Source organism: Ostrea edulis, chromosome 3, assembly GCF_947568905.1.
Source record: "Ostrea edulis chromosome 3, xbOstEdul1.1, whole genome shotgun sequence".
NCBI classification, from domain to species: domain Eukaryota; kingdom Metazoa; phylum Mollusca; class Bivalvia; order Ostreida; family Ostreidae; genus Ostrea; species Ostrea edulis.
Window position 1 is genome coordinate 93203468 of NC_079166.1, and position 27950 is coordinate 93231417.

Consider the following 27950-nt stretch of genomic DNA (forward strand, 5'->3'; position numbering starts at 1 on the left):
AAATAGATCACTTGTTACCATTTTTTCTCAATCATGTCGTTTGAACGGTACGCGGACGATGAGAAAGATGTACTAGTGTGTGGGTATTGCCGAGGACCTTGGAGCACTTGTGGGTGTTTTCATTATAAAAAAGAAAACATCCTGGCCAAACAGAAGTGGATAGAGAGATTGGCAGAGCTGACGTATTATCCCTTTGTCTATAAATGTTGTAGTCACACTAGAGAACCCTGGCTAGAGTGTAAGTGTCCGCAGCATTGTACCATCACCCCTGAAGAAGAAATAGCACATAAGGACTGTACCTGTGAGATCTGTCAGGAGTTTAGAGAGCGCTGGACTCGGAGAAAGTTTGATCCCCGGCTGTTTCAACACTGTCCTTACAGTCAAGAACCCCGGTCAACGTGTACCTGTGAGACCTGTCAACCAGCATGTCGGTGACGGATCTACGAGGAGATGTATTATCTCTACCTTGGGTGGATGCTATTGTACAACAATGTAACTGTTTAACGGTGAAACCTCATGGATTAGCCGGAGGCAATTGGACTCATTATAGACAATGGATTTGTGACTTTGCTTATCAGTATCATAAACATGTTTACATTGTCAAGAAAATGTAACTTTATTATAGCTTTATTCTAGCTATTACTTGTGTTAATAAAAACTTTTTTAAAACAAACTTGTGTGTTTCTTGATTTTTGCCATAAAAAGTGTCTTTTCAAAAAAGTTGGTGGCCCTGAAAAGGGCCGTTTGGTCCTAAGGACCGACTTTTCATTCCCTGCTTCCGGTAAACCGGCATAACGGGCACCGTCCCCGGGTGTGTCGCCGCTCCTGTAACTCTTCCACGCACGAGCAGCAAGCTGGGCGCTGCCCACATCCCCTACACGTAATTCCAGAGTGTACCCTGTCTTGCCAGCAGACAGGACACTTAAACCAGATGGGAACCGCCCTATCTGCCCAGCCAGGGACAGTCATAGGGTGGTTCCTCGGGGGATGAGTTGCCACCGGTGCGTGGGTTGGTCTCGGTGGTGGTGGAGTCCTCCCTGCAAACCGGATGGTAGGTGGTGGGGGTCTTGCAGGGGCTGCTGGTCTCGGTGGTGATGACGTGGCTGCCACCAACAGCGACGGACTCTGGGCTGGACTGGGAGGTGGTGCGGGGGACGGTGACCTCGGTGAATACTCCACCGGTGACGCTGGTGAGTCGCTCATCGGCACCGGGCTGTATTCCACTGGTGCCGATGGGATCGCTGGTGGTGGTGTTGTAGGCGTCGCCGGGGAGTAAGGTGGTGGTGGTGAGGGTGGCTGTGGGGCCCGTCGGCGCGGTCTCGTGGCCGTGGAGATTCGAGCGGTGCGGCGGCGGGGTGCCCTCCCTTCATACTCGGCCCGCACCCGGCAGATGATCTCACGGACCCCACTCTGGTCGAAAGGGGAGAAGGTGCTCAGGTCGTTCTCAGAACGCACGACCCAATTCTCCCCTACCCGTTCCTCAGCCACCACTACCAGCCGGTACCGAAAGCCAGGCAAGGTCTGGAAATTGTAGAGCGGGTCTCTTCTTGCAGCCATTCTTCTTCTTCTTTCTTCTTAAATAATCTTCAAAAATCTTCTACAACTGTGCTGGATCACCAGTGAAGCGAACTGGCGAGTGCGCCGGTATATATCGGGAAAGCGCGGACCTCCTCGAAAACATCCCTCGCTTCGGAGACGAAGCCAAGATGGTGGCCGTCAAAATGGCGGATTTGTGCTTTCGAGTAGAGAGTTTTTTCTCATTGTCTTTTTCTAGACATTCGATATCTGTGCATGGTAGATTTAATCTGATAGATTCTGAGACGGCGAATGCGTTAAACTTATTTTTATTTTGCTACGTCGCATAGTTTTCAAAGAAACAGTGGTTAAAGAGGTCGAGTCGAGGTTCAATGTTTCTTCACCCCCTCTTTAAAAATTTATTTCTCGACCATGTACATCCCTAAAAACATATCATAAGGTCTATTCGATAGAAAACACCTTATTTGATTCGATTTTCACTCTACCTTTAGGATTTTCTGGATTCCTCAACAAATAAACCCTTCTCTGAGAGACTCAACCAAACACAGCTTTCGTGTAAACAATTTTATTCATGTCACATATTTCAAATACATAACTCCCACACACAACACCAATGCACATGTCTTTTTAAAATAGGGTCCAACATTTTTTCCATTTCTCGAATCCTGCGTTGAAATCGATATCGATCAGCGGCTACAGTCATCCAGATACTTGTCCGGTCTTCTTCGGGTAACAGATACACTTCATTATGATCCAGATTAAAAGTCACACGTTTAACTTGACGTACATCTCTCGAAGACATCGTAGTCTGATTTTCTCGATTTCTGCTCTGTCTGTGGGTCGAATTCGTTTCAATTCCCGGCCCATTAAATGAATCAATACTAAGGCTTGCGGGGTGATCCGGTTCTCGATCAAATACTGACAGAGACATGGATAGTCCTTTAAGCTGATGGGAAATAATTCTTCTCGCATATAGTGTAACACAAATTCAATCTGCCCAGAATGAATGTCTGTGAGATAATCCAATACATAAACTATCGCTTTCTCTGTGATGTGGTCACTGCTGGCCATCCTCCGGGAATAAATGAAATGAATTAAGTTCTTCACACTTTATGTATACTTCTCGAAGCCAGTCCTTGGTGATACTTTCAATCTCGGCGATTTTTTCAGGCATGCGTTTCTTGAATTCCTCCCCCACAACATAAATTAACATCAATCCCGCATCGTTATAGAGATTGATGTATATCCGGTTCCGTAGATCTGTATATTCGTCCAGAGTCATTGGAAACACCCCCGCTATCAGATAATTTTTAACAGCTTGAAACACCGTATCGTCTTGCATTTTCTCGACCCATTCTGATGCATGGTTATGCGCTTTTTCTGCGATGTTGTCACTGCTGGCCATCCTCCAGGAATAAAGGAAAAGAAAACGGTTAGGTTTTTTTATACACCTTTTCCAACCAGTGATCGGTAATCGCTACAATCGCCCCAGTCTTCTCAGGTTCCCGTCGTCTAAATTCTTGGTCCATGGTATAAATCATGATCAATCCAGACTCTCTGTTCAGGTTGTCGGCTATATGCTTGCAAACGCTGGAATATTCATATAAGGTCATAGGAAATTCCCAAAAGATCAACAACTTCATGGCGAATTTATATCTCAACGGCTGTTTTTCTTTCCAGTCCTTGATACACTGTAATGCAGCGCTACGAGCGTTGTTCACCGATTCTTTGTAGTCCTCGAAATACTGTAATACAGCGGTAAGAACGTTGTTGTTCAATTCAGCCATGATGATCAAAATGAAAAAATTCTAAAACGTTCTTGTTTTATAACAGGGCAGCCATTCCTTTCATACGAATCAGTTCCACGAATCCTTTTTGTAGACAATCGCGTAAGATCCGATCAATGTCACTCATCTGGTCTGGAAGATTCTGTTTCAATTCCTCAGCATACAAATAAATCATGAGTAAACGTCCCGTATTGGTATTCTCCGCTAATGAATCAGCAATCCGTTGAAAACTATGTACATTTCTGACCTCCGGTGACATCTGTTGTACAAATTGACGAGCATTTTGAATGTGAGGATTATGTAAGGCCACGTTCATACATTGTAGTACATAACTATATCCATTTATTCTCGTAGTAGCACTGCCGCCCATAGTAAATAACGAACGTTCAGAAAACACCTGTATTTATAGGTAAAGGTTATGCATCACGTGATCAAACACCTGCACCACGTGATCAAACACCTGTACGTCAGCTGGTTTTTCTACAGTCATTCTTGTCTGACCTTCAGTCATGGATACACGGAGAATTTTAAGAGCGAGACGCCGCGGCCAGGGAATACAACCAGTGGAGAATTTAACCATAGTAGAAGATTATGTAGACGAGATGGAGATCTGGGACAATTTAGTACAGAGATGTCGCCATCGATTACGCTGGGGGCGATCTAAAAATTGGTGTTTTGACTATGTATTGCAGTCACATGAAACAGTGGAGGATATTTACCTACGTTTAAGCGACATGTACCTGAAAAATTCCCCCCTCATACAGTACATGATTTACCAGTTTTACACGTTATTGAACGGCACTCAAAAAGTATCGGGATTTATTCGACTGGAGAAACCACGTTACCGGAGAAGTGTATGGGTATTGTTTTGGGATGCACACTGGATGTGGGAAACCGTCGAAGAGATACGTTTCCCCGGGAGAAGAGCTCGACAATTAGTACAACACATTATATCCGAAGATCATGACTTACACGTGTATATAGAAGAACCTGCGTATGAAGCAGGCCATTTTTAAAAATAAAAACTTCATGCACAGCCCTTTTTAGGGCTACTTTAAACACCAATATAAGTTCCATTCCACTAAAGTCAATGTGTACCAATGTGCACTAGCACGCGCTGGTCGCGAGAAACCGGCTTTTCAAGTTCAATTAGTGCACTAGCACGCGCTGGTCGCGCGATGTTCTAGCTGAAACCGGTTTTTCCAGAAAAAGATGATGCAACCACGTGGTCCCCACGTGCCCCTCACGAGACAGAATAGTCTAGACATTTTGCTGGCTATAAAAGCGGAGCCCCAGTGTCAGTCCTCATTCGATCTTCAATCACCTTCCAGAAGACATGGCTCAGAAACAACTAGAATTTGTGGACAAAGCTCAGAAGAAAATAGATCAGCTGGTACAGAAGCAGATGGGACCACAGAAAGACTACATTGAACTGAAGAAAGCTAAGAGTGACGATCAGAAGACTGAACTGGGGAAGACCTCGAACTTCTTGCTCACGTCTCCAGACTACGTTGGTCAAAGAAGAAGAGAAGAGAAGAAGATGGCCCAGACCTCGAACCAGACCACGAGCTTCAATCTCACGCCTTCAGACCACGTTGCTCGACAAGAGAAGATGGCCCAGACCTCGGATTACCTCCCTAGCCAGAATCCGACAGACCCCGGATTAGGCTTCTATTTTCCCGATTCACAGGATGCTACGGGACTGGAGATGGGCTTATACGATAAACCCCCCTTCGGCGGAGAAGATTCCCCCATGAGCAGGACCGATTTCGCCATCATTACCACGACACTAGACGGGATCGTTAACCGCATTAATGTGCTGAGTAATGAGATTGGAAATCATACCACAATCCTACTGAAGAAGCTGGAAGACCTGACTTCTAAAAAACCTTGGAAGGAATACACTCCAGATTACACTGCTAACCCGTGCTACACGTGTGGAGAAACAGGACATTGGTCGCCGGATTGCCCACAGAAAACAGATTATCCGCAGACCAGTAAGAAATCGTGGTCGGCAGATTCTCAACAGACCAGCAAGAAAACCAAACAAAAGGATCCTTGCTTCAAATGCGGAAAAATAGGACACTGGATTAGTGAGTGTCCAGAAGAACAAGCGGAGATAGATGCGATGATTGGACCCGTACCTGGCTCAAAACCCCCTGTGAAGAGAGAATACACACCGTTAGAGATGTGGAATCCACCCGCACCTACTGAAGAACGGCCAAAAAAGAAGAAGAAACTCAGCAGAAAGTAATGGACTGTGCTTGAACTGTTATGCTTATTGAACTGTTTTTTATGCTTATTGAACTGTTTTTATGCTTATTGAACTGTTTTGCATTGTTCTATGCTTGTACCATTGTTCTTTAATAAACATGTCAACTTAAAACCCTTGTGTTATTCTTTTAGATTTAATACACAGGATTTCACAGGATTTCACTGGATTTTCAGAAAAATAGCAGGAACTCATTCCAGGAACTCAAAGCGAAAGTACCGCATCATAGACCAGCGGCCATAGGCCAGCCTATTCACCCGCTCTACAACCCCTGCTGGGGTTGACCCCGTCCTAGTGCACTCCGTTGACCCCGACACCGCTTGACCAATCAAAAACGCCCTTGCTTGACCTCATTTGCATAAAAAGTGCACTCAGTTGACCTCCCTATCGGGAGGCCTTATACTACTAACCAGCAACTGTCTTAAATACCAACTTTGCAATAAATTTGCTCGTCTTATCATATATATTTATGTTTGTTTACATCATTGAACAGACAGTTTTTGGTTTCGCAATAATGCTAATTAAAGCCCAGCTAATGACCGATATAGAGGAGTGTCGAATTAACGAAAAATTAGTAAAGATGGCATTTAACAAATCTGCTTCATCTCGACAAAATCCATGCCGTTATGCAAATGTTCCTTAGCCAAATTAAGAATATTTTGAAATATACTGGAGAAAACCAATCATTTATTCTTACGTGATGATATCGGTCTCGTGACATGATATATCTACATTTCAAAGTTCATGCAATAAATCGCTTTGGTGCTAAGTAGAAAATACCACATAATTAAAATATAAAGGCATTAAAGGGGTCAAGCATGATCAGGTTTATTTGCAAAAAGGGTCGTGAATGTCATCAAAAGTCCTAGATTTGTTGATATTTGACCCGAAATATCGGACCCTGTCACATTTGAGGATATTATTCACAGAGAATGATCGATTATAACAGCACCAAAATAAATCATACCCTCTAACAAGATTAGCAGAGATTGCCTGTTTCCTCTATTGGTTTCACACAAAATATCAGAAAACGAGCATCAGCTTTTACCTGCGCCGAACCGTTGTTTTACGAAAAACTGACTTTGATGACGGTGGCAATTATAGACCAGTCTTTCTACTGTTTTACCTCAAACTAATTGCAACAGAAATGGGTTTTGCAAAACTTGTAGTGGAATATGCTTACAATGATCATATAAAAACCGAGAAAAATCGAGAGAGGGGAAAGTCGTCGATTTGCTAATTTAAATTGGAGCATTTTCATAGCATAAACTCTGTTACGGCATGGCTTCCATAGACGCAGAGGAGTTTACAAGGGAGATAATTGAAGTTATGTAGACGCTCTTTGTAGTACTGCATATATAAACTGTTAAGTCAATATTATCCTCTAAAATGCTAGTTTGTTTCAGACATGTGCTAATTTTTTACCACTAATTACATATTCATACGAAAAAAAAATGACTTTGTATAAAAGATAATTAAGCCTAATGAAGTTCAACGTTATACGATATTCTATGTATACTATCCATATTATGTCTGATTCTTACAGACATCGGTTCCAAAACATCTAAAACCAAGTGATCATATAATCAAAGAACTACAATTTGAAAAATATAAGATATTGGAGTATAACTTCTCTCCAAAACAAAAATATCGTATCAATATGTAATCCCTCGCTAACAACAAAGAAAAAAGTATGGAAAACAGTTTTTGTCATTAGTTGATAATGTTTAGCGTGAAATGTCGCAAAAACATAAGAACAACAAAAACGTATCTCTTATCAATTAATATTCCTTCAAACGTTTATATAATGTTTGGTTGTTTGTTTGTTTGCAGTTGCAGGTGAAAAACCACTTGTAATGATTCTTTAACGTGCCAACGTCTGTCGCGATACGGGATCTCCGTTCTTAAGGTCATATTCGAAAGACCCGTGATTTTCACTTCGAAATGCCGAGCGTTTGGTGAAAGAGTAATGACATCTTAGGTTTGATGCAGCCATGACACGAGTGGCTTTGAAATTAGCTTCTAATTGTACATACATGAGAATATTTTCCAGCTGATTTAAGAAAATCAAAAGTTTTTCAAACATTTGGGTATTTGTCCCTCACAAATGAATTGCATCGACTTTTTAATTCTCAGGTAGTGATAGAACACTTGAATTTGCAATACATCTCTTGGTGATAGTCAATATATTGTGAACAGGACCAGTGCCGTCAGAAATGACTCCATTGTCTCGAAAATTCGTTTATACAAAGACCTTGGAATTTCAACTTTCGAAAAACTTTTTCTTAATTTGTGTAGCTCGTTTTGAACTATTACAGTGTAGTATGGGGTCTCCGAAACTACCACAACATTGAGATGGTTCAGAATTGCGAACTTATCATTATCACAGATTCATTCCTGTACTACATGCAATGTGAAGATAACGAACAGTGATCAATCTCATAACTCCTATAAGAAATACAAAATAGATAGTTGGGCAAACACGGACCCTTGGACACACCAGAGGTGGGATCAGGTACCTAGGAGGAATAAACGCCCCCTGTTGACCGGTCACACCCGCCGTGAGCCAGTAGGAATACTGACTGAATGACTGAGTTGACGGAAATCATCAATAAAATTGTGGGGGAAAACATGTATGGCGAATTCGGATGGAAGAATCCTTAACGCTGACACTGTATAAACTATACGGTACTGGAATTGCCTACTATCAATAGACAACATTACTAAACGTGTGAATCAATATAATAAGTCTATCTGGACATAACAAATGAAGTCATTGTCTGAATCCTTAAATTTAATAGAAAATATATAATAGATCACTATTGTGTGTACCATTTCAGAACAAGTTGCGTCATAACTATAAGAAATAGTGGCTAGTACATGTAAAAGTAAATCAACTATTAAGTTATGTTTATATAGAGATATTAAAAACAAATTTTAGAAGCGAAAATTAATTTTCCACGAGCATTCCAAAATATCCAAGATCTTTACTGATGTGGTATACTTCCAATTAGAATAGAAACGGGGTGACACAAAGAAAAAGAATTAGAAGACAGAATATATACTCTGTGTTCCTTAGATTGTGTTTCCGTGGGGGAATAAATGGGGCGGCCCTTCGGATGAGATCGAAAAAATTGAGGCCCCGTGTCACAGCAGGTGTGGCATGATAAAGACCCCTCCATGCTCAAAGGACATAAGCGCCGAGTATATCGCCCTAAATTTTACAGCCCTTCACCGGCAATTGTGATGTCTCCATATGAGTGAAATATTCTCGAGAGGGACGTTAAACAATATACAATCAATCACTTTTAATAGATTGTGTAGAAGATGGTATTCACGTTTTACCACCTTGTACTGTATACTTAAATCTCAGAACAGATTTTCTACTACTTTTACTCCACATTGTGTATAACAAGTCAACTTAGATTTTATTATTTTTTATTAACAAATTTCCCTCGCAAACCACCGAGTTTATACATTCCGTTTATATTTACAGATATTCTTTGATTTACAGAAAACACTATGGGTAAGTATTGTCTTTGTTTTGCTATTATTTCTTTATCACAGTGACATACAGATCCGATGGATCGGGTGTTTTGAATTCGCATTTATACGATATGATGTATGTCACTATAATTACTGACTTACTGTAACAATGCGTGGCAAAATAGTGCATAAAAAATGTAACCGTGACTACACTAACCCCAACACAATAATATTTTTTTAAAGGGAAATTTGGTGTTTAAATCTACAAGTCTTAATCATGAATGATGAAGTCGCGGTCTTCGCTCAACAACACTTACTTTTTACTTCGACAAGCACTGTACAATGTATATTTTGTACAAATTGTCTGATAGGAAACGTGGCGTTAATGGCTTTTATATCCGAACTGTAGATTTCTCAAAGAAACTTATATATATTTGTAGAGAAAGAAATGAGGAATGGTAAAAAACAATACCCTCGTCCCGGCTAATTTGATGCACCCGATTCAATTTATCACTAAACATGTAGCGTGAATTTTTTAACTCCTAAGCAAATCCTAACACCCGAAGAAAGTTTTTTTTCCAAGGTCACAAAAAGTAGGTCAATCATCACGGTTACAATGTCAAAATGGTTGGTACCATCTAAAGGTTTTGTCACAGAAAATACACATTAAATATGAAAAAACTCATTTACCATTCAAATGTTATGACCAAAGTTAAACATTTTGCGGACTGACAAACAAACGAACAGAGCAAACACGATTACGGGATTATACACAGGGACGGATCCAGTAATTGCGGTTAGGCAGGGAGGGGGGGGGGGGTGGCAAGTTTATGAAGCAGGGGGTTTAAGGGCCGCCTTTAACTCCTGCATTGATTTTACAAATTGTATAGGGCTTAAAATATGTCTCCTAAGTAGTTAGTTTTACTATTTTCTGTCATTTAGGATAAAAGTGAAATTCATAAAATGACGCACGTTTTAAGGTTTTTTGTGGGTGTGTGTGTGCAAGGTCTCCCAATAAAAGTAATTAAATAAATCAAAACATTTTGTCATTTATTTCTCCGAGAGTGGAAGAAATTATTGCTTCTCTCATCGTTTACAATTTTCTAAAGAAAAGACCAGCCGCCCCCTTAAATTCGCCACTGATACACACATGATTTTAAAATCTCAAACTGTTAAATAATTTTTATGAATTAATTATCACTTCTTTAACTGTCTCATATAAACAGTATCTCATTTTGTGACAGAATCAATGTTTACGAGTTTCATATTAACTCTTCTCATTTTCATCGATTTTTCTTCCAAAATAAGGCTTTACGCCTCATAAAAAATCATTCATTTGGAATTTTGGTATGAATAAATTAGTTTGTAAATGTTAACACCGTTCCCGATGATTATAGCAATTGTTTTTCTTTTATTTATTTTTTTCATGTGTGAAGATAAATGATAAATCCCGGTTTTCGGTGATTTTTTATCAAAATGTACGATTTCCCCCCCAAAATACACGTTTCTCCTTTGTTTTGTGCTCTCGATTTTTTATAACGCTAGAGCATCGCTTATCTCACCGTTTGAAAACAAAAACATTTCTGTTGCAATTAGTTTGAAGTTAAGCTTTATTTTTGGCTAGAATGACTGGACTATTAGGGGTGATTTCAAAATCAACGTATAAAATCAAACTACCGTAGCACATACAATATAAAAACTGTAGACTGATAGAATGTCATAGATAAATTAAGAAATTATTACTTTGGAAACATTTATCAAGTAGATTTACATTCACACTACTGAACACTTAACATCGGTAATAAATAACGAGACAATGTAATGATAGTTTCCCCACGATACAAGTATATTGACCTATGCGTTGTAACACACGTTTTCATTGTGACGTCATCAGTGTGAAGTACACATAGCTACATCAAGAGTTATCTTCTTGTGTTTAGTAAACCAGAAGTGATAAAACAATTCGATAGTTTACATGACAAATGTTTTGGTTTCAGCTGTTAAAGCTTGAAAAATATTGTCTTTCTTTGTAATACTCATTATTACAACTATTGTACATAAACTTGGCATTAACACTACAGTTGATACCATTAATAATATTCCAAATGCCCTTTCAAAAGATGAAATGCTTCAAAATCATGCTTCACATTTAATCACATGAATCGCATGAATGAGTTACCGCACTTATATTGGATCCCTAAACTTCTCAAAAATCCATACAAAGATACATCGCTGGATCTAGTAAATGTTCTAAGAAGCCCCTCATCGTGAAAATATCAATTGCCGTGAAGGAGGAATTCCAACTGTATTTTGCCACAACACATGCAAGAAGTAGTGTAAATCAAATGTGGATTCAAATCTAAAGAACTGCTTGTAAATTTAAAATTACAAAACTTTTTCAAATCAAAGACATCAAAACGAACGAATTGTCAGCCCTTTACACGGTCATTCCTCGCGATAACTTTACAGCAAGACTTTGCAACATCATAGACAGTTGCTTCTTTAACGAAAATGGAAAACGAAAATATTCATACAATATGTATCTAATGATCAGTCATTTTGTTTATATCTTGCAACTTAATCGATACACAAGAGCTTGTTCTGCGTATGTTAAGTTTTTAAATCGGGGCAAGCTATTGACAAACAAGTTGGTACTATAGGGGTTTCAACCGTCTCGTTTAAAGTTAGCATTTCGCAAATTCTGTGGTCGTTATAACGATCTAGTTTACCAATACAATCTTTCATTGGGTCAAATGCTGTCTGACGTGTTTCATGCCGATTGTTAGACCGTTCTTGGCGCACTGATTTTTAATACGGATGACTCCGTGTACTTGATCAAAATGTAGGGCTCACGGCGGGTTTGACCGGTCGATAGGGAATGCTCACTTCTATTAGGGACCTGATCCCTCCTCTGGTGTATCCAGGGGTCCGTGTTTGCCCAAATATATATTTTGTACTGCTTATAGAAGTTATGAGATCACTGTTCGTTATCTTCACCTTCATTCAAAATATTACCCTATTCCCAATTTAGACACAATTGCTCTAAAAGTGACGTTAAACGTTATTTCAATCACTTAGCTTTCAGGTTTCTACAAATCATATTAAGAACAATGGGCCAAATATTGATGATGCACAGGGCATGATGTTTTTTTATGAACACGTCACGGAACTTCCTAACAATGTATTAACTAAATTGCTGAAGGTTAGCTTTCATCGAGACAAGTCAAAAGAATGCACAACGTCCAAGCGTGATGAGTAAACTGTGTTTTATATACTCCATATCTACCAGGACGAAATCTTAACAATGTAAAGCACATCTGACATGAATAAATCAGCAGGTGTAGATTTCATTAGTTCCCGTATCATGAAAGTCTCTACGAATGCAATATCTAAACCCACTGCCGATATCACCAATGCTAGCATCACTAATGACATTTTCCATTCACTTCTGAAACAAATTAAAGTCACTCCTATATACAAATACAAATATTAATTGGCACAAACACAATTACATTAATTGGCAAATGCCCATATAAGAAATAAAATAGAATGATCCATGTAACTACCAACCAATATCCATCTTTATCAGAAATCAGGGAAACACATTTACCTAATCAGGTGCATGAATTCATTAACATGTTTTATCATATTTAGGAACTCAGTCTGGTTTAAAGAAATTGCCTTGTTGCCCAGCATCACTAACTGACACTAACTTCCTGACACTTAGTTGCATGGAATAAATAGTGAAAACCTCGTTGGCAGCACTTGACTTAGTCAATCATGATATCCTACAACAATTAAGGGTACTATAACTTTGATTCACACACAATGAAATTGTTTCAGTCTTATATCCAAACGACATATTCTAAGCTGTACAAATGCACATGATCTTCTGATATTTTACCCATCACCACAGGGACAACACAAGTGTCTATTTAGGACCACTCATATTTTTATTGCATACTCAATGACCTTTCGAGATATGTTAACTCAAATTAACAGCTCTAATATCGATTGCTAATTATTGATTGTATCTTATTCAACATCCCTTTCGAGAATTTTTCAGTCATATAAGGACGTCATCAATACCGGGGAAGGGCTTCAAATTTATGCCTATGCTCGGCGTTTACGGCCATTGAGCAGTGAGGGATCTTTAGCATGGTACACCTACTATGACGCAGACTATCCGTTTTAAGATCATCTCCGAAGACTCATGACATACACAACTGATGTTGTGATTTGGGAAATTGAAAACAGGTGTTCATAGAAAAACATGATTGCGAACAGACAAATCAAAGTGTATGCGTATGTGTACACAACAAAGGATGTCTAGGCTATAATATCCAGTGTTTAATACAAAATGTGTTGCGAAACATTAGAATACGTTGATATTAAAAAAGATATAAAGTGTTAATAAAGATCAATCTCTTCATTATGGTTTTCACATCTATTTTTTCGTAAATCGTTAACATACAAGTTATCTACATTGCATAGCATTAAGAAAAGTATACAATGAAAGGTGAAGATAACGAATAATAACCAATGTCATAAAACTTATAAACACTACAAAATAGATAGTAGGGCAAACACGGACCCCTGGACACACTAAAAGTGGTATCAGATGCCTAGGAGTAGTAAACACTCCCTGTCGCCCTGTCACACCCGCCGTGAGCCATGTGTCCTGATCAGGTAAACGTAGTCAAAACCAATGTGCCAAGAACGGCGTAACAATGAGTATGAAACACCTCAGACAGCACTAGACCCGATGATGGATTGTATTGGCAAACTAAATCGTTATAACGAGCATATAATTTGCGAAATGCTGACTTTAAACTCGACAGTTGAAACCTCGTCACCCTCAACTTGTTTGTCAATAGCCTGCCTCGATTCCAAAACTGACCATACACAGAACAAGCTTTTGCGTATCCATTCAGTTGAGAGATATAAACACCATCTGTAGTTGATAATGAAATATTGCGACATAAATATGGGAAGTTGACGATGGAGAAACTGAAATCTTCATATGAATATAAAAAAGGTTAGCTAACAAAAAAGTACAGTTCATGTCCATGGGAATTCAAACAGACTGTTGGAAGACCTGATTACCAAGGACCACAACTATATTGTCATTGAGGAACTCCTGCATATTTTTTGTATCTTTTATTGGTAAGGGTTTTTATGTAGCTTAGGACTTCAGTATAGGTACGATGAATAATATCCATCCGACCCATTGGCCGGAATATCAAATGTGTCTAAAACTATGAGTCAGATTATGAAAGTGATCACTGTTTAAAAACTTCTTCCTAATAATACAAATATATTGCTACGGCCTTCAATTTCACATTTAGATGTATCGACGACGTTTTATTTATCAATAATTATAATATTCATTCATATGTCGATTCGATATATCCTTGTGAAGTCGAAATAAAATACACCACATAGTCGTACACTTCTTCATGCTTAAATGTTTTGCTGAAAGTAGATATCAACGGCAAGCTGACAACTTGATGACAAAACGGATTACTTTAGCTTCTCTATCGGCCCGTGTTTATGTAGCAATATCCCATTATCATCTGCATATGATGTTTATAGGTTTTCTGAATACTAGATCAAACTCAAAGGTCAAGGTCACAAGGGTAAAAATGATGATACCAACAGTCTTGTCAAATAGAATATGAATATGGAATATGGGTCGTATCACCCATGATTTTAAAAGTTATCAACAAGGTTCAAGTTTCAGACAAACAGGAAAAACAAGAGGTACTGTGAGCAATGTTCACTACGAATACCCCCCGCTTACCCCAATCTCCCAAAGGGTGTTGGTAATAGGTATAAACTACCACTTTTCTGAGTGTAAAAAACAAATGGCATGACAAACTGAACCATATTACTACTTCAATGTCCAGTGTGTTTGACCTTTGACCCCAAAATCGATAGGGCACATCTTCATCCCATGGGTAGTCCATATGTATGATATGGTGACTGCAGGTGGAAAGGATAACGCTTTAGAGCCCGGAAACCATATTGCTACTTCAATGTCCAGTACGCTTGACCTTTGACCTTTTGATCCCAAAATCGATAGGGAACATCTCCATCCCATGGGTAGTCCATATATATGATATGGTGACGGTAGGTGGAAAAGATAATTCTTTAGAGCCCGGAAACCATTGCGTCTACAGACGGACGGACGGACAGACAGACGGACGGACAGACAGACGGACAACCCGATTCCAGTATACCCCGTATAACAATGTTCCTCAAAGTTGGAGAGGCATCAAAACACTTTAATGAATACAATTTAAAAACACTTGTTAATTGATATGATTTAATGTCGTCCTGCTAATCTTGAAAAGAATTTGTTTCAATTACCTGTATCTCCTAAATTAGACTTTCATCTCCTATTATTGGTAAACCTAAAAGGTATGTTTTGGGTCACTAAATTAAAGAAAAACTACACTTTGTACTACCTGAAAAATACTTGCATATCAATTTGACTAATGATTTCCTTGATGTCTAGAGAAAAAATATTTTTAAAAATGTTCCCTATGCAAGGTGAAGATAACGAACAGTGATCAATCTCATAACTCCTACAAGCAATACAAAATAGATAGTTGGGCAAACACGGACCCCTGGACACACCAGAGGCGGGATCAGGTGCCTAGGAGGAGTAAGCATCCCCTGTTGACCGGTCACACCCGCCGTGAGCCCCATATCCTGATCAGGTAAAGGGAGTTATCCGCAGTCAAAATCAGTGTGCCAAGAACGGCTTAACAATCGGTATGAAACACGTCAGACAGCATTTGACCCAATGCGAGGTTGTATTGACGAACTAGATCGTTATAGCGACCATAGAATTTGCGAAATGCTGACTTCAATCGAGACTGTTGAAATCCCTGTACCATCTTCCCATGTCAAACTTTGATTCCCTATCCTGGTCCCATCCTTCCCCAGGGTCATGGTCATGATTTAAACCAACTCGAAGCTGCTCTACCTAGGAAGGTTTGCAGATAAATGACTTTTCGTACCTCCGGGAACCGTGATTTCAACCAACTTGAATGTACACTATGTCAGCAAATTGTCAGGCAAATTTAAACCTTTCTAGACTAGACTATCAGGAGAACGTTTAAGTGGGTCATTCAAATATTCTAAAGATAGTCTGGACCACACCCTACTTTAGTCTTTTCTTGAATATTTTCCCTTTGAAAGGGGTATAACTCTGTGTTTGAACACATTTGATTTTTATTCACTCAAGTATGATTTATTGCAAGTTTTATTGGAATTGGCGAATTCGTTCTGGGAAAAGTACAAATTGTTAAACGTTTACAGACGGACAGACAGACGGATGGGCTCTGGACAAAATGTGGAAAAAGATCACTTAATCGTCTAGCTCTAAAAAGAGGAACTTACGTATTTTTTTCACTTCATCTAGAATGCAGTTCTCTCCTTCGTCACTGTCACTGTCACTGTCTTCTCTATCCTCCACCATTATATGACGTATTGCATCAATTCCAAGTCCCTTGATAAAGGACTCCTCAAGTCCCTCCGTTAGGTACATACATCGTTCATCTGTATCTCTGATGTACAACCACGTACGTACATACTCCAACAACGAGTCTACTGACGACAATCTGAAGTAGTTCTCATAGTCCTCGACAGTGTTCAGACAATTCTGGACAAAGTAACTCATCACCTGATGGCGGACATCGTCTGACGCGAACCCAACGGAGCTATTGTTCTTTTGGTATGTCAGTACTTTGTCATTTTCAATCAATTCCTTAATGACATCGTGTTCATCGACTATAGAGTCGTTCTGCAGGACTGGAAATACTTCTCCCAGAGCTCTTGTTTTATCTTTCCATGATGAATTTAGAGACGCATTGTATTTCTCTGATGTCAAGATGTGGATAAGAATGCTCCATTTTTGTCTGGAGAGTGACAGTCCATACAAATCTGAAATATCATTGGGCATATCATATAATGTTGCTCAAATTCACTTCTAAGAACAAATACATTAGGTATAAAATTCGACACTGTCATCAAATTTGTTTACCTCAATTGAAAGGTTACAATCGACAGATTTTATAACTCCTTAATTATTACTGTTTTCTCAACTTGTCTTTTCTTTCTATGAATTTATCCATGCTTTTCAAGAATCAAGTACATTGTTAAAAGTTCAATGTGATATGCATTTGGAGGGGCTTTTGGGATCCATTTCTTTAAAAGGTAGTAAATTTTACCGCAAGTTAGTCCGATTAATAAAGATGCGTAAGTATTTGGATTGGCCTTATTGCGTTATGAAGCGAAGTACGACTGGACTTCAATCTCAAAATAACCTAAACATTAAATTTAAAAATATCTTAGTTGGAGACAAAATTTGAGGACGTGGATGCCACATTTTTCATTCCTTGGAAACTATGATAACATAAATTGGATTGAAAATGAAAAGTGACGATATCGAATAGTGATCAAGCTCACAACTCCCATAAGTAACATGATATAGAGAGTTGGGCAAACACTGACCCCTGGCTACTATCACAATTTTTAAATTATGTCCAATACAGCGAAAAACAAATGTAAAGTGGGGGGAGGGGGCAATATATCTCAAATCTAAACGTCGTGATAGAAAATATACAAGTTCCTAGTATTTTAACAGTTCTGATTTACAATCAGAATAAGACCCAAAAATATATATTAACCTATCTGTCCATTGTTTTTGGTGTTTTACACTGTGATTCTCATAACGTCAACACCATGACGTAAGCATCATGACGTTATTTAGTTTTCATGCTGAAAAACAATACAAAGTTTAAACGACTGTAAAACGATAACTAGAAAAGATATTGTTTTGAAATAAATTGTTCAATGACCTATAAATCTTAGAGCATCATATATGAAAGTCTCCTTTATTTTTTGCGAAAGGGCCGATTTTAGTACTTTGTGGCTGTAGTCCTTTATTTACATTGATAGTTCGGTTAACGCATTTTTGGTTAAGCATTGACAAAGAAAATTAGCTAATCATACATACATGGACGAACAGTTTTTTTTAAAACAAGCAGATTATGAAGTTTTATACTAGAATTAAAAAATATTCTACTTCAAATGAAAATCAATGATATTGTAAATTATATTCTATTAAATATGTCTATGCTTGTGCACTGTATAGAAATGATAATTCATACCATTAATATATAAATGCATACATATCACTCGTCTGCAAAAAGAAATGATGTCATAACTCGAGCATGTATGTAGAAAGCGTCGTCCACTAATGATGAATAATACTCTAATGTTTTTCCCCAATAAAGGACGATAAAGAACTGATATAATGTATATATTTTACTGTGCTTAAATGTTAATTTTGTTCATGAAAATCAAAAAATGTTGCGAGATAATGGTATGGTTTCTGCCTCTTTTATTGTTTGCAGGTAAAAATTAGCAGGTAAGAATAAGAAAAAAAGTTTCAATCAATATGCATGAAATTTTGTATAAAGATTTAGTATTTTCGGCAATAATTTAAAATTTGAATCTCCAACCCCACTCTTTTAAGTTTCATTTTGAATTTCATAAGAAGACTTGAAAAAAATTATACGAAATTTAGAAATGGACTTTACTCCTAATATGTCATACTAAAGGCCAAGGTTTTCAACCGGTTGGTTTTCCTCAGGCAAGTTAAGTGAGGGGCGGAAGTAATTTAAGGCAGGTGTGAAGCTTCAAGGCCGAGAGAACCCTGCTAGCTTGTATATGTACAAATACACGGAATATTATCTGTGTTACCTGCATTACCTGTACGTTTTTGTATGATTGAAAACTCCATGGTAGTGGGCTTTTTTTTTTTTTTTTTTGCAGATTAATCGAAACGTTGATAATTAAATCTAATGAATCAAACGTAAAAATTAAAGCTCGATAAATTTATTTTATATAAATGACAACCTTAGCCATTGGAAACTTAGGCAAACTATTCGTTATTCAAAGTTTTTTGTATTCATTTGACTGCCTTTGTTCGTCGGATACCCAGTATCTGACGATGTTTGACTGCCAAACATACAGTTTCCGACGAGAGTTTCTGCGTACTGCGGTAGATTGTCTGGCTGTGTACAGTTGATGTCCCATGTCCCATTATGACTATATATTCCAAAACAGCTTAGAAAGTTTTATTCTGTTTGAATTAGTTTTTTTTCTGGACGCACACCAGAATTCTCTGGCTACCTAAGTTGTCTTTGTGACTCGATATGGCCATAGCGCATGGCCTACACAAACAGGACATTCGCATTTTCCAACAGTTCCTTAAAAACTGGTATAGACGAAGATTTTTTTTCTTCCTATGGATCCCAATCCAACCATTAAACACAAGAAAGCGTCCTTATTGCGGCTAATTTTTCTTCCGATAAGTTGAACGTTTGCCGCTTTGTTTCAAGGGGAAAATTACGCTTATAAATTTTCAACTGAGTGTAAACAAGATTTCCTTAGCATACAATGCATTTACTCATAATTAATCTGTTTAACATTAAATCGATCTCCGTGTAAATTATATTCAACAATTCATAATAATTATCAAAACCCTAACCCTAACCCTAACCCTATATTATTTTATAATTCATGTACTGATTGTTATTATTGTGTGAATCTCCCTACATGAAAAAACCAAAACCGTTTCCCTATCAAGCTGGACTACGCGGTCAGCATCAAACGATTACACGGACGCCTCGATCGCCAGTTAAGATAGATAAGTAGCTAAGTACTTCGTTACTAGCTTGAAAATACGGATGTATATTTAATTGCTGTTACAAAATTTAGAAATTCATTTCAAAATTAAGGATTATCTCCCTCATGCATAGCTCTTATCCTTGGACGAATTTGGCTCCACTTTTTTGGCACGCTGTTTTTTGGCTATATTTAGCTCTAAAACTTCATAGTTATTTCGGATTTCAAAGATTTCGGTTGAGCATGACTGAAGAGACATTATTTGTCGAAATGCGCATCTGGTGCATCAAAATTGGTACCGTATAAGTTTTACATAAGGTATACACAAAGGCTAAAAGCTAAAAGTCCATCAATTTCTAGCATCCAATCTTAAGCTTAATTTTTCCTGATTGACAAGGGTTCACAGACCAGGTAAATTTCAAGGCGGTGCTTATTTTCTCGGCCTTTAAGCTCTCAAATGCAATACCATGAACTTTTTCGCATATCAAGTACAAAAAGATTATCATTTATTTCCTTAACTTGCATTAACTTGTTTTACTGTATTGTTAGAATAGATCCGTATATCTAACTGATTTGTAATGCCTACGTTGTTTTGACACCAACATGTAAATCAAGTTTAATTGAATAAAGTTCAAGTGCAAAAATATCATGTTTGGGATACTGTAGCTCAATAACAAGCCTTACGATCGCAGTTTTTGTTTTTAATTTCCTAATTCTCCTTCAGGGTAGAAATCAAAAATACACCCACCCACCCCTCAAAAATGACTTTGCTCCAAATCGCAGGTGTGAACCTCTTTAAGAAACAACTATATGCCTAATAATTCATCATATTTCCGTTTATTTTTGTCTACGGGTTTTTATCGTGTCTTAGTAGTCTTTCCTCTTGCTCGACATTTTCTGATAACAAAAATCAATACCCCATGTCTGCGTTGTAATTGTTTACATGATATCATCCCATCCATCCTTAAATCATATAGAAAGAACCATATTCAAATTTTCAAAATGAAAATGTCACGTTCCATATATACAATTTGCTGCTCACGGAAACCATTTCATTATTTAAAGAATTGTAGCATTATGACTTGGGTCATACGATGTCAGCGTGTGATCGGAAGGATCCACCAGGAACCGCATGATACCACCAGGATATCTGTATACAGTTCAATAACGCAGCCCTGGAAAAGATCACTGGTGGATTACCGTTGTAAAATTAAATATTTACCCCAATACACTGGTAACCCATAATTCGATGCAAAGTGTAATAATGATAATATAGTGTATTGTACAATAAACTTTTCAGAGTCTACCCAACTCTTGATTCCGTCCCATTGTACACTCCTATTAATGATATATTAATGTGGTTAACGAAACATTATGTAAGCCGTACACACTCAATCTGTCACGGTAGCTCAGTGGTAGAACTTTTGCTTCGTAACTGGGAAATCGTAAGTTCGAAACCCCGCTCGTGCAGTTGCCGTGTCAAACCTCAGACGTAATAAGAAGCAGTGAATCCTCCTTCATCAAACGTTCTGGATTTAGAAGTGAAGTTCATGGCTTTTTCCGATATGACCTTCAAAATGGAGGTCTCCTATTTGGGTAGGAGTTGGCATGTTAAAGAACGTACACTGCTACGGCCTTGGGCGCAAAGCATAGATCTAAATTTGTAATACTTCACCGACTGATGGTGCCGTCTCCTTATGAGTGTAAAATCCCCGACGGGACGTGCAACAAACAATGAACCAGAGGCTGTTCTTATGACTTTGTACATGTAAATGCAACATATGTTACAATTTTCGGTTACAATTATCAACAACACTTACCTGGATTTTGATTATTTTTTTTTTGGTCAAGATATAGATTAATGGTACACTTTTCGTCGCATTTGATTAAGTTCCATTAACCAAAAAATTCAACATATTCCATTTTGTCGATGTTTAAAATCCCAATTATTTTATCATTATTTTCCCAACCTTCCTTTTCTGAATTCATGGTCGTGATGGTGGTAGTGAGGGTGTGGGTAGTAGAGTAATATTTCTTGTGCATGTCTCAAATAACTCCAAACTTTAAAGAGCCCCGGAAGTCATGGGTGCAAAAATGGTAAATTGGTTCAGAAATTCATTTAAAAATATAAGGACAAAAATTTATGATCGTGCGTGCATTCAATACCGAGATATTCGCCGTCAAAGTTAGCTATTTTTGCACCTGCCCGAAATCAATGAACTGGACTTCCGGTTTTACTATATTTAGCCATAATGACGTGTGACATCACAACCCATCAGTCTCAAACAGGGCAGTATGGCAAATGCGAACGATACATCCGTTTCTGTGGACGAAATCGACCTCCACATATCATTTGAAGCGTCTTCCTTTGAAGATTATCGTTACGAGTACGTACAGACATCGTCCCTTACCAATATGAGCCAGCTGCAACGGATTCTGACTATTTTGACGAGTTAAATGGGGAGAATGCTGAACGTGAACAACTTGAACATCGCCTCGGAAGCACGGAATGATAAGGCACCGTTAGACTGTTTGTTTATAAAATAAATTGGGAAATACGAAATTGATCAATAATTTTTAACTGTACATGATTCTTAATTACATTAATGATAAAATTACAGATGTCTAATGACCATATTACGCCTGTCCACGTCGTTTTCACAGGAATCTGTAATTTTGTCTGTAATAACAATGTTAGTGGTCGCACTGGTGTGTACCATACCACCCCTTAGTAATTAGGGAGTGGTATGGTATATACCCTCAATTATCAATAGCCTTACTATTATTACAAAATCATTTGTTCCTGTTGTGTATTTTCGCTCATTACTTCATTGGGAAAGAGCTGAAAAATAACATTGATTTTTCTATCCTCTCATATGACACCCCCTTTATACTGTTATAATTGTACTTACAATTTTTTCTAAGAATTTTTAAAAAATATCATCTAGAGGAGAGTTGTCTTATCTTTTCCCCATTATTGAGTTCTCTATTCTTTCACAAATTCACATGATTTACAAATCATTTTAGGAGTCAATGTGGATTATATTCCCATATGTCAGTTGCCAAGGAAATTGTATGCTGCACCGAATTGCCAAGGGTTGATGAGAAGAGGGGAGTTATTCAACAAGGAACTAGCCTGCTTTACTGAACACCCTGGGTTTTCATCAGTGTGTTTAAATGTGCATGAGCTCGAGACGGCATAATACCAATACTGATCCCAGTATGGAGAAATGAGGGCAGCAATTGAAGAGCAAGTCAGTTTTTTTTTCATTGATTTAATCAATACAAAATCCACATGACCCCAATGGGTAAGGCTACCTAGGGTACAAGGTGCGATTCCCTCTACCCTCATGTGCTGTGACGAATTTCTTTGCCTCTGAGGAGTATCAAGGATTCAATGCACCTGAGTGATGGTATGATTTAGTTGAAGCAACTTTTTTTAAAAACAAATGTACGATTCATTCATGATGCATACAAAAAATTTCAAGCACAACATAATCAACAACACTTACCTGGATTTTGATTTTTTTTGTGGTCAAGATATAGATTAATGGTACACTTTTCGTCGCATTTGATTAAGTTTCATTAACCAAAAAATTCAACATATTCCATTTTGTCGATGTTTAAAATCCCAATTATTTTATCATTATTTTCCCAACCTTCCTTTTCTGAATTCATGGTCGTGATGGTGGTAGTGATATCAAGAAATAGGCCTATGGTCCTAATGGCTCGCCTGTAGAGTCGATGTTTTGTCGATATCGGTCGATCTCAATAACTTTTTACAGGTAAATATTTTGTAAAAACGTATAGAACTAAAGTTGTTGAGTCTATAGAGGGCTAACAAATGACATCAAGAAATAGGCCCGCGGGCCTTATGGCTCGCCTGGAGAGTCGAATTTCAAACGAATTTCACCGCAACTTTGCTTCAGAAGCTTATGATATGAAAAATTGATTATATCTAAAGTGTCTTAAAGTCGGAAACTAAATTGGGACTCATTTGTCTTTTTTTTTTTTTTTTAACTCCGAGTGCATCAACAAATCGGACGGAAGACCTACTCGTTGCTCGCAACGAGATCGTGTCTAGTTATTATTATTATTATTTTCCTTGGTAGTACACGCGTTTTTCTCAGCCATTTCTCGATCGATTTTCACGAAATTTTCAGGAAAGATGTCTTTTGGTGACGAGACTTTGCTTGCAAAATTTCGTACTTGACGTCACTTCCGGTCAGGAGTTATCTCTCTTTTAATGACTTTTTGAAGGGCCTTGTTGTCCACACATCTCCTCCGTTAGTTTTGAAGCTAGAGTCTTGAAATTTCTACACAAGATAGAGTAAACATTTTAAAAGATTTGTAGAGGATTCGCTTTTACCGGAGGCGATTTGCCTAAACGCTCGCCTGGACCTGAAAAAATGGATGCCAAAATTTTTCGATGATTTCGGCGATTTTTGACCTTTGATCTCCAATATCTTTTTTCTTGCAAATATTTTGTTAAGACATGTAGAACAAAAGTTGTGCACATTTACGAGATCTTTTCGAAAATATCAAGATTTAGGGGCTAGCCCCTTCAATTAGGGATCTAGAAGGGCTCAAAGTCTAGATCAAATATCTCAAAAATCGTTAATATTTTGGTATAAGTCAAAGAACAAAAAATGTTCATCTCAACAATTCAAATCTATTCATATAAAAATTTAGGTCATATGTTACGTAATAAGGGATTTTAAGGGCCAAAACCATAAATTTTTTACCCCTTGTATCTCGAAAATGACAAATATTTTGAAAAGCAATAAAGAACAAAAGTTGTTCAGAATGATGATCTGAACAATATGCATATTTCGTTTTTACCCTATGTGGCCCCGTTAGGGAGCTACAGTTTGGTCCCTAAAAATTACTTCTAGAAATAACTCGAGAACGGTAAAGAATTTCTAAATACTTGTTGAACAAAAAATGTTTGAAATGTCATGACCTTTCTTACGATATCAAGCAAAAGGGGCTGACCCTTTAAATTAGGGGCCAAGAAGGGTCCAAAGGTTTATGAGAATATCTCAGAAACTATTAATATTTTGTAATAAGTCATTGAAGCGGAAATGTTCATCTAAACGAGCTTGTTCTTATCAAATCAAAAAGTAGGTCATATGTTATGTAATAAGGGATTTTAAGGGCCAAAATCATAAATAATTGACGCCTCATATCTTGAAAACGACAAATATTTTGAAAAGCATTATTGAACAAACGTTGTTCAGAATGATAATCTAAACAATATGTACATTTCGTTTTTTCCCTATGTGGACCCGTTAGGGAGCTACAGTTTGGTCCCTAAATATTTCTTGTAGAGATAACTCGAGAACGGTAAAGAATTTCTAAATACTTGTTGAACAAAAAATGTTTAAAATGACAAGGCCTTTCTTACGATATCAAGCAAAACGGGCTGGCCCTTTAAATCAGGGGTTCAGAAGGGTCCATATGTTTTTGATATTATCTCAGAAACTATTAATATTTTATAATAAGTTGTAGAAGCGGAAATGTTCATCTCAACGAGCTTGATCTTATCAAATCAAAAAGTAGGTCATATGTTACGTAATTAGAGATTTTAAGGGCCAAAATCGTAAATATTTGACGCCTCATATCTTTAAAACGACATATTTTTTGAAAAAGCATTATGAACAAAAGTTGTTCAATGTGTCATGACCTATCGATCAATATCCAAAAATGGGTCTGTGGGCCTCATGGCTCGCCTGTAGAGTCGATTTTTGTCGATATCAGTCGATTTCAAAAACTTGTAACTGGTAAATATTTTGTAAGGACATATTGAACAAAAGTTGTTCAGTTTATCGAGATCTATCGATTGATATCAAGAAATAGGCCTATGGTCCTAATGGCTCGCCTGTAGAGTCGATTTTTTGTCGATATCGGTCGATCTCAATAACTTTTTACAGGTAAATATTTTGTAAAAACGTATAGAACTAAAGTTGTTGAGTCTATAGAGGGCTAACAAATGACATCAAGAAATAGGCCCGCGGGCCTTATGGCTCGCCTGGAGAGTCGAATTTCAAACGAATGTCACCGCAACTTTGCTTCAGAAGCTTATGATATGAAAAATTGATTATATCTAAAGTGTCTTAAAGTCGGAAACTAAATTGGGACTCATTTGTCTTTTTCTTTTTTTTTTAAACTCCGAGTGCATCAACAAATCGGACGGAAGACCTACTCGTTGCTCGCAACGAGATCGTGTCTAGTTAAGGTCTTCCGTCTCCTGCGGAAGACCTTACTATTATTGTTCGCGTTCTTCTTCTTCATTATTATTATTATTATTTTCCTTGGTAGTACACGCGTTTTTCTCAGCCATTTCTCGATCGATTTTCACGAAATTTTCAGGAAAGATGTCTTTTGGTGACGAGACTTTGCTTGCAAAATTTCGTGCTTGACGTCACTTCCGGTCAGGAGTTATCTCTCTTTTAGTGACTTTTTGAAGGGCCTTGTTGTCCACACATCTCCTCCGTTACTTTTGAAGCTAGAGTCTTGAAATTTTTACACAAGATAGAGTAAACATTTTAGAAGATTTGTGGGGGATTCGATTTTACCGGAGGCGATTTGCCTAAACGCTCGCCTGGACCTGAAAAAATGGATGCCAAAATTTTTCGCCCATTTCGGCGATTTTTGACCTTTGATCTCCAATATCTTTTTTCTTGCAAATATTTTGTTAAGACATGTAGAACAAAAGTTGTGCACATTTACGAGATCTTTTCGAAAATATCAAGATTTAGGGGCTAGCCCCTTCAATTAGGGATCTAGAAGGGCTCAAAGTCTAGATCAAATATCTCAAAAATCGTTAATATTTTGGTATAAGTCAAAGAACAAAAAATGTTCATCTCAACAATCCAAATCTATTCAGATACAAATTTAGGTCATATGTTACTAAATAAGGATTTTAAGGGCCAAAACCATAAATTTTTTACCCCTTGTATCTCGAAAACGACAAATATTTTGAAAAGCAATAAAGAACAAAAGTTGTTCAGAATGATGATCTGAACAATATGCATATTTCGTTTTTACCCTTTGTGGCCCCGTTAGGGAGCTACAGTTTGGCCCCTAAAAATTACTTCTAGAAATAACTCGAGAACGGTAAAGAATTTCTAAATACTTGTTGAACAAAAAATGTTTGACATATCATGACCTTTCTTACGATATCAAGCAAAAGGGGCTGACCCTTTAAATTAGGGGCCCAGAAGGGTCCAAAGGTTTATGAGAATATCTCAGAAACTATTAATATTTTGTAATAAGTCATTGAAGCGGAAATGTTCATCTAAACGAGCTTGTTCTTATCAAATCAAAAAGTAGGTCATATGTTACGTAATAAGGGATTTTAAGGGCCAAAATCATAAATAATTGACGCCTCATATCTTGAAAACGACAAATATTTTGAAAAGCATTATTGAACAAAAGTTGTTCAGAATGATAATCTAAACAATATGTACATTTCGTTTTTTCCCTATGTGGCCCCGTTAGGGAGCTACAGTTTGGCCCCTAAATATTTCTTGTAGAGATAACTCGAGAACGGTAAAGAATTTCTAAATACTTGTTGAGCAAAATATGTTTAAAATGACAAGGCCTTTCTTACGATATCAAGCAAAACGGGCTGACCCTTTAAATTAGGGGTTGAGAAGGGTCCAAATGTTTTTGAGAATATCTCAGAAACTATTAATATTTTATAATAAGTTGTAGAAGCGGAAATGTTCATCTCAACGAGCTTGATCTTATCAAATCAAAAAGTAGGTCATATGTTACGTAATTAGAGATTTTAAGGGCCAAAATCGTAAATATTTGACGCCTCATATCTTTAAAACGACATATTTTTTGAAAAGCATTATTGAGCAAAAGTTGTTCAATGTGTCATAACCTATCGATCAATATCCAAAAATGGGTCTGTGGGCCTCATGGCTCGCCTGTAGAGTCGATTTTTGTCGATATCAGTCGATTTCAAAAACTTGTAACTGGTAAATATTTTGTAAGGACATATTGAACAAAAGTTGTTCAGTTTATCGAGATCTATCGATTGATATCAAGAAATAGGCCTATGGTCCTAATGGCTCGCCTGTAGAGTCGATTTTTTGTCGATATCGGTCGATCTCAATAACTTTTTACAGGTAAATATTTTGTAAAGACATATA

The 27950-nt window shown here is 37.6% G+C and overlaps 1 protein-coding gene across 2 annotated transcripts in view; it reads right to left on the minus strand.

The window, feature by feature from the left end:
• LOC125652354 (uncharacterized) overlaps nt 1-27950 on the minus strand; it is a 270302-nt gene that overhangs the window by 36261 nt on the left and 206091 nt on the right. For both annotated transcript variants that reach the window (XM_056159425.1, XM_056159426.1), the window contains one exon: nt 16492-17034. In XM_056159425.1, the coding sequence (XP_056015400.1) occupies nt 16492-17034 (543 nt within the window). The remainder of the gene's footprint in view (nt 1-16491; nt 17035-27950) is intronic.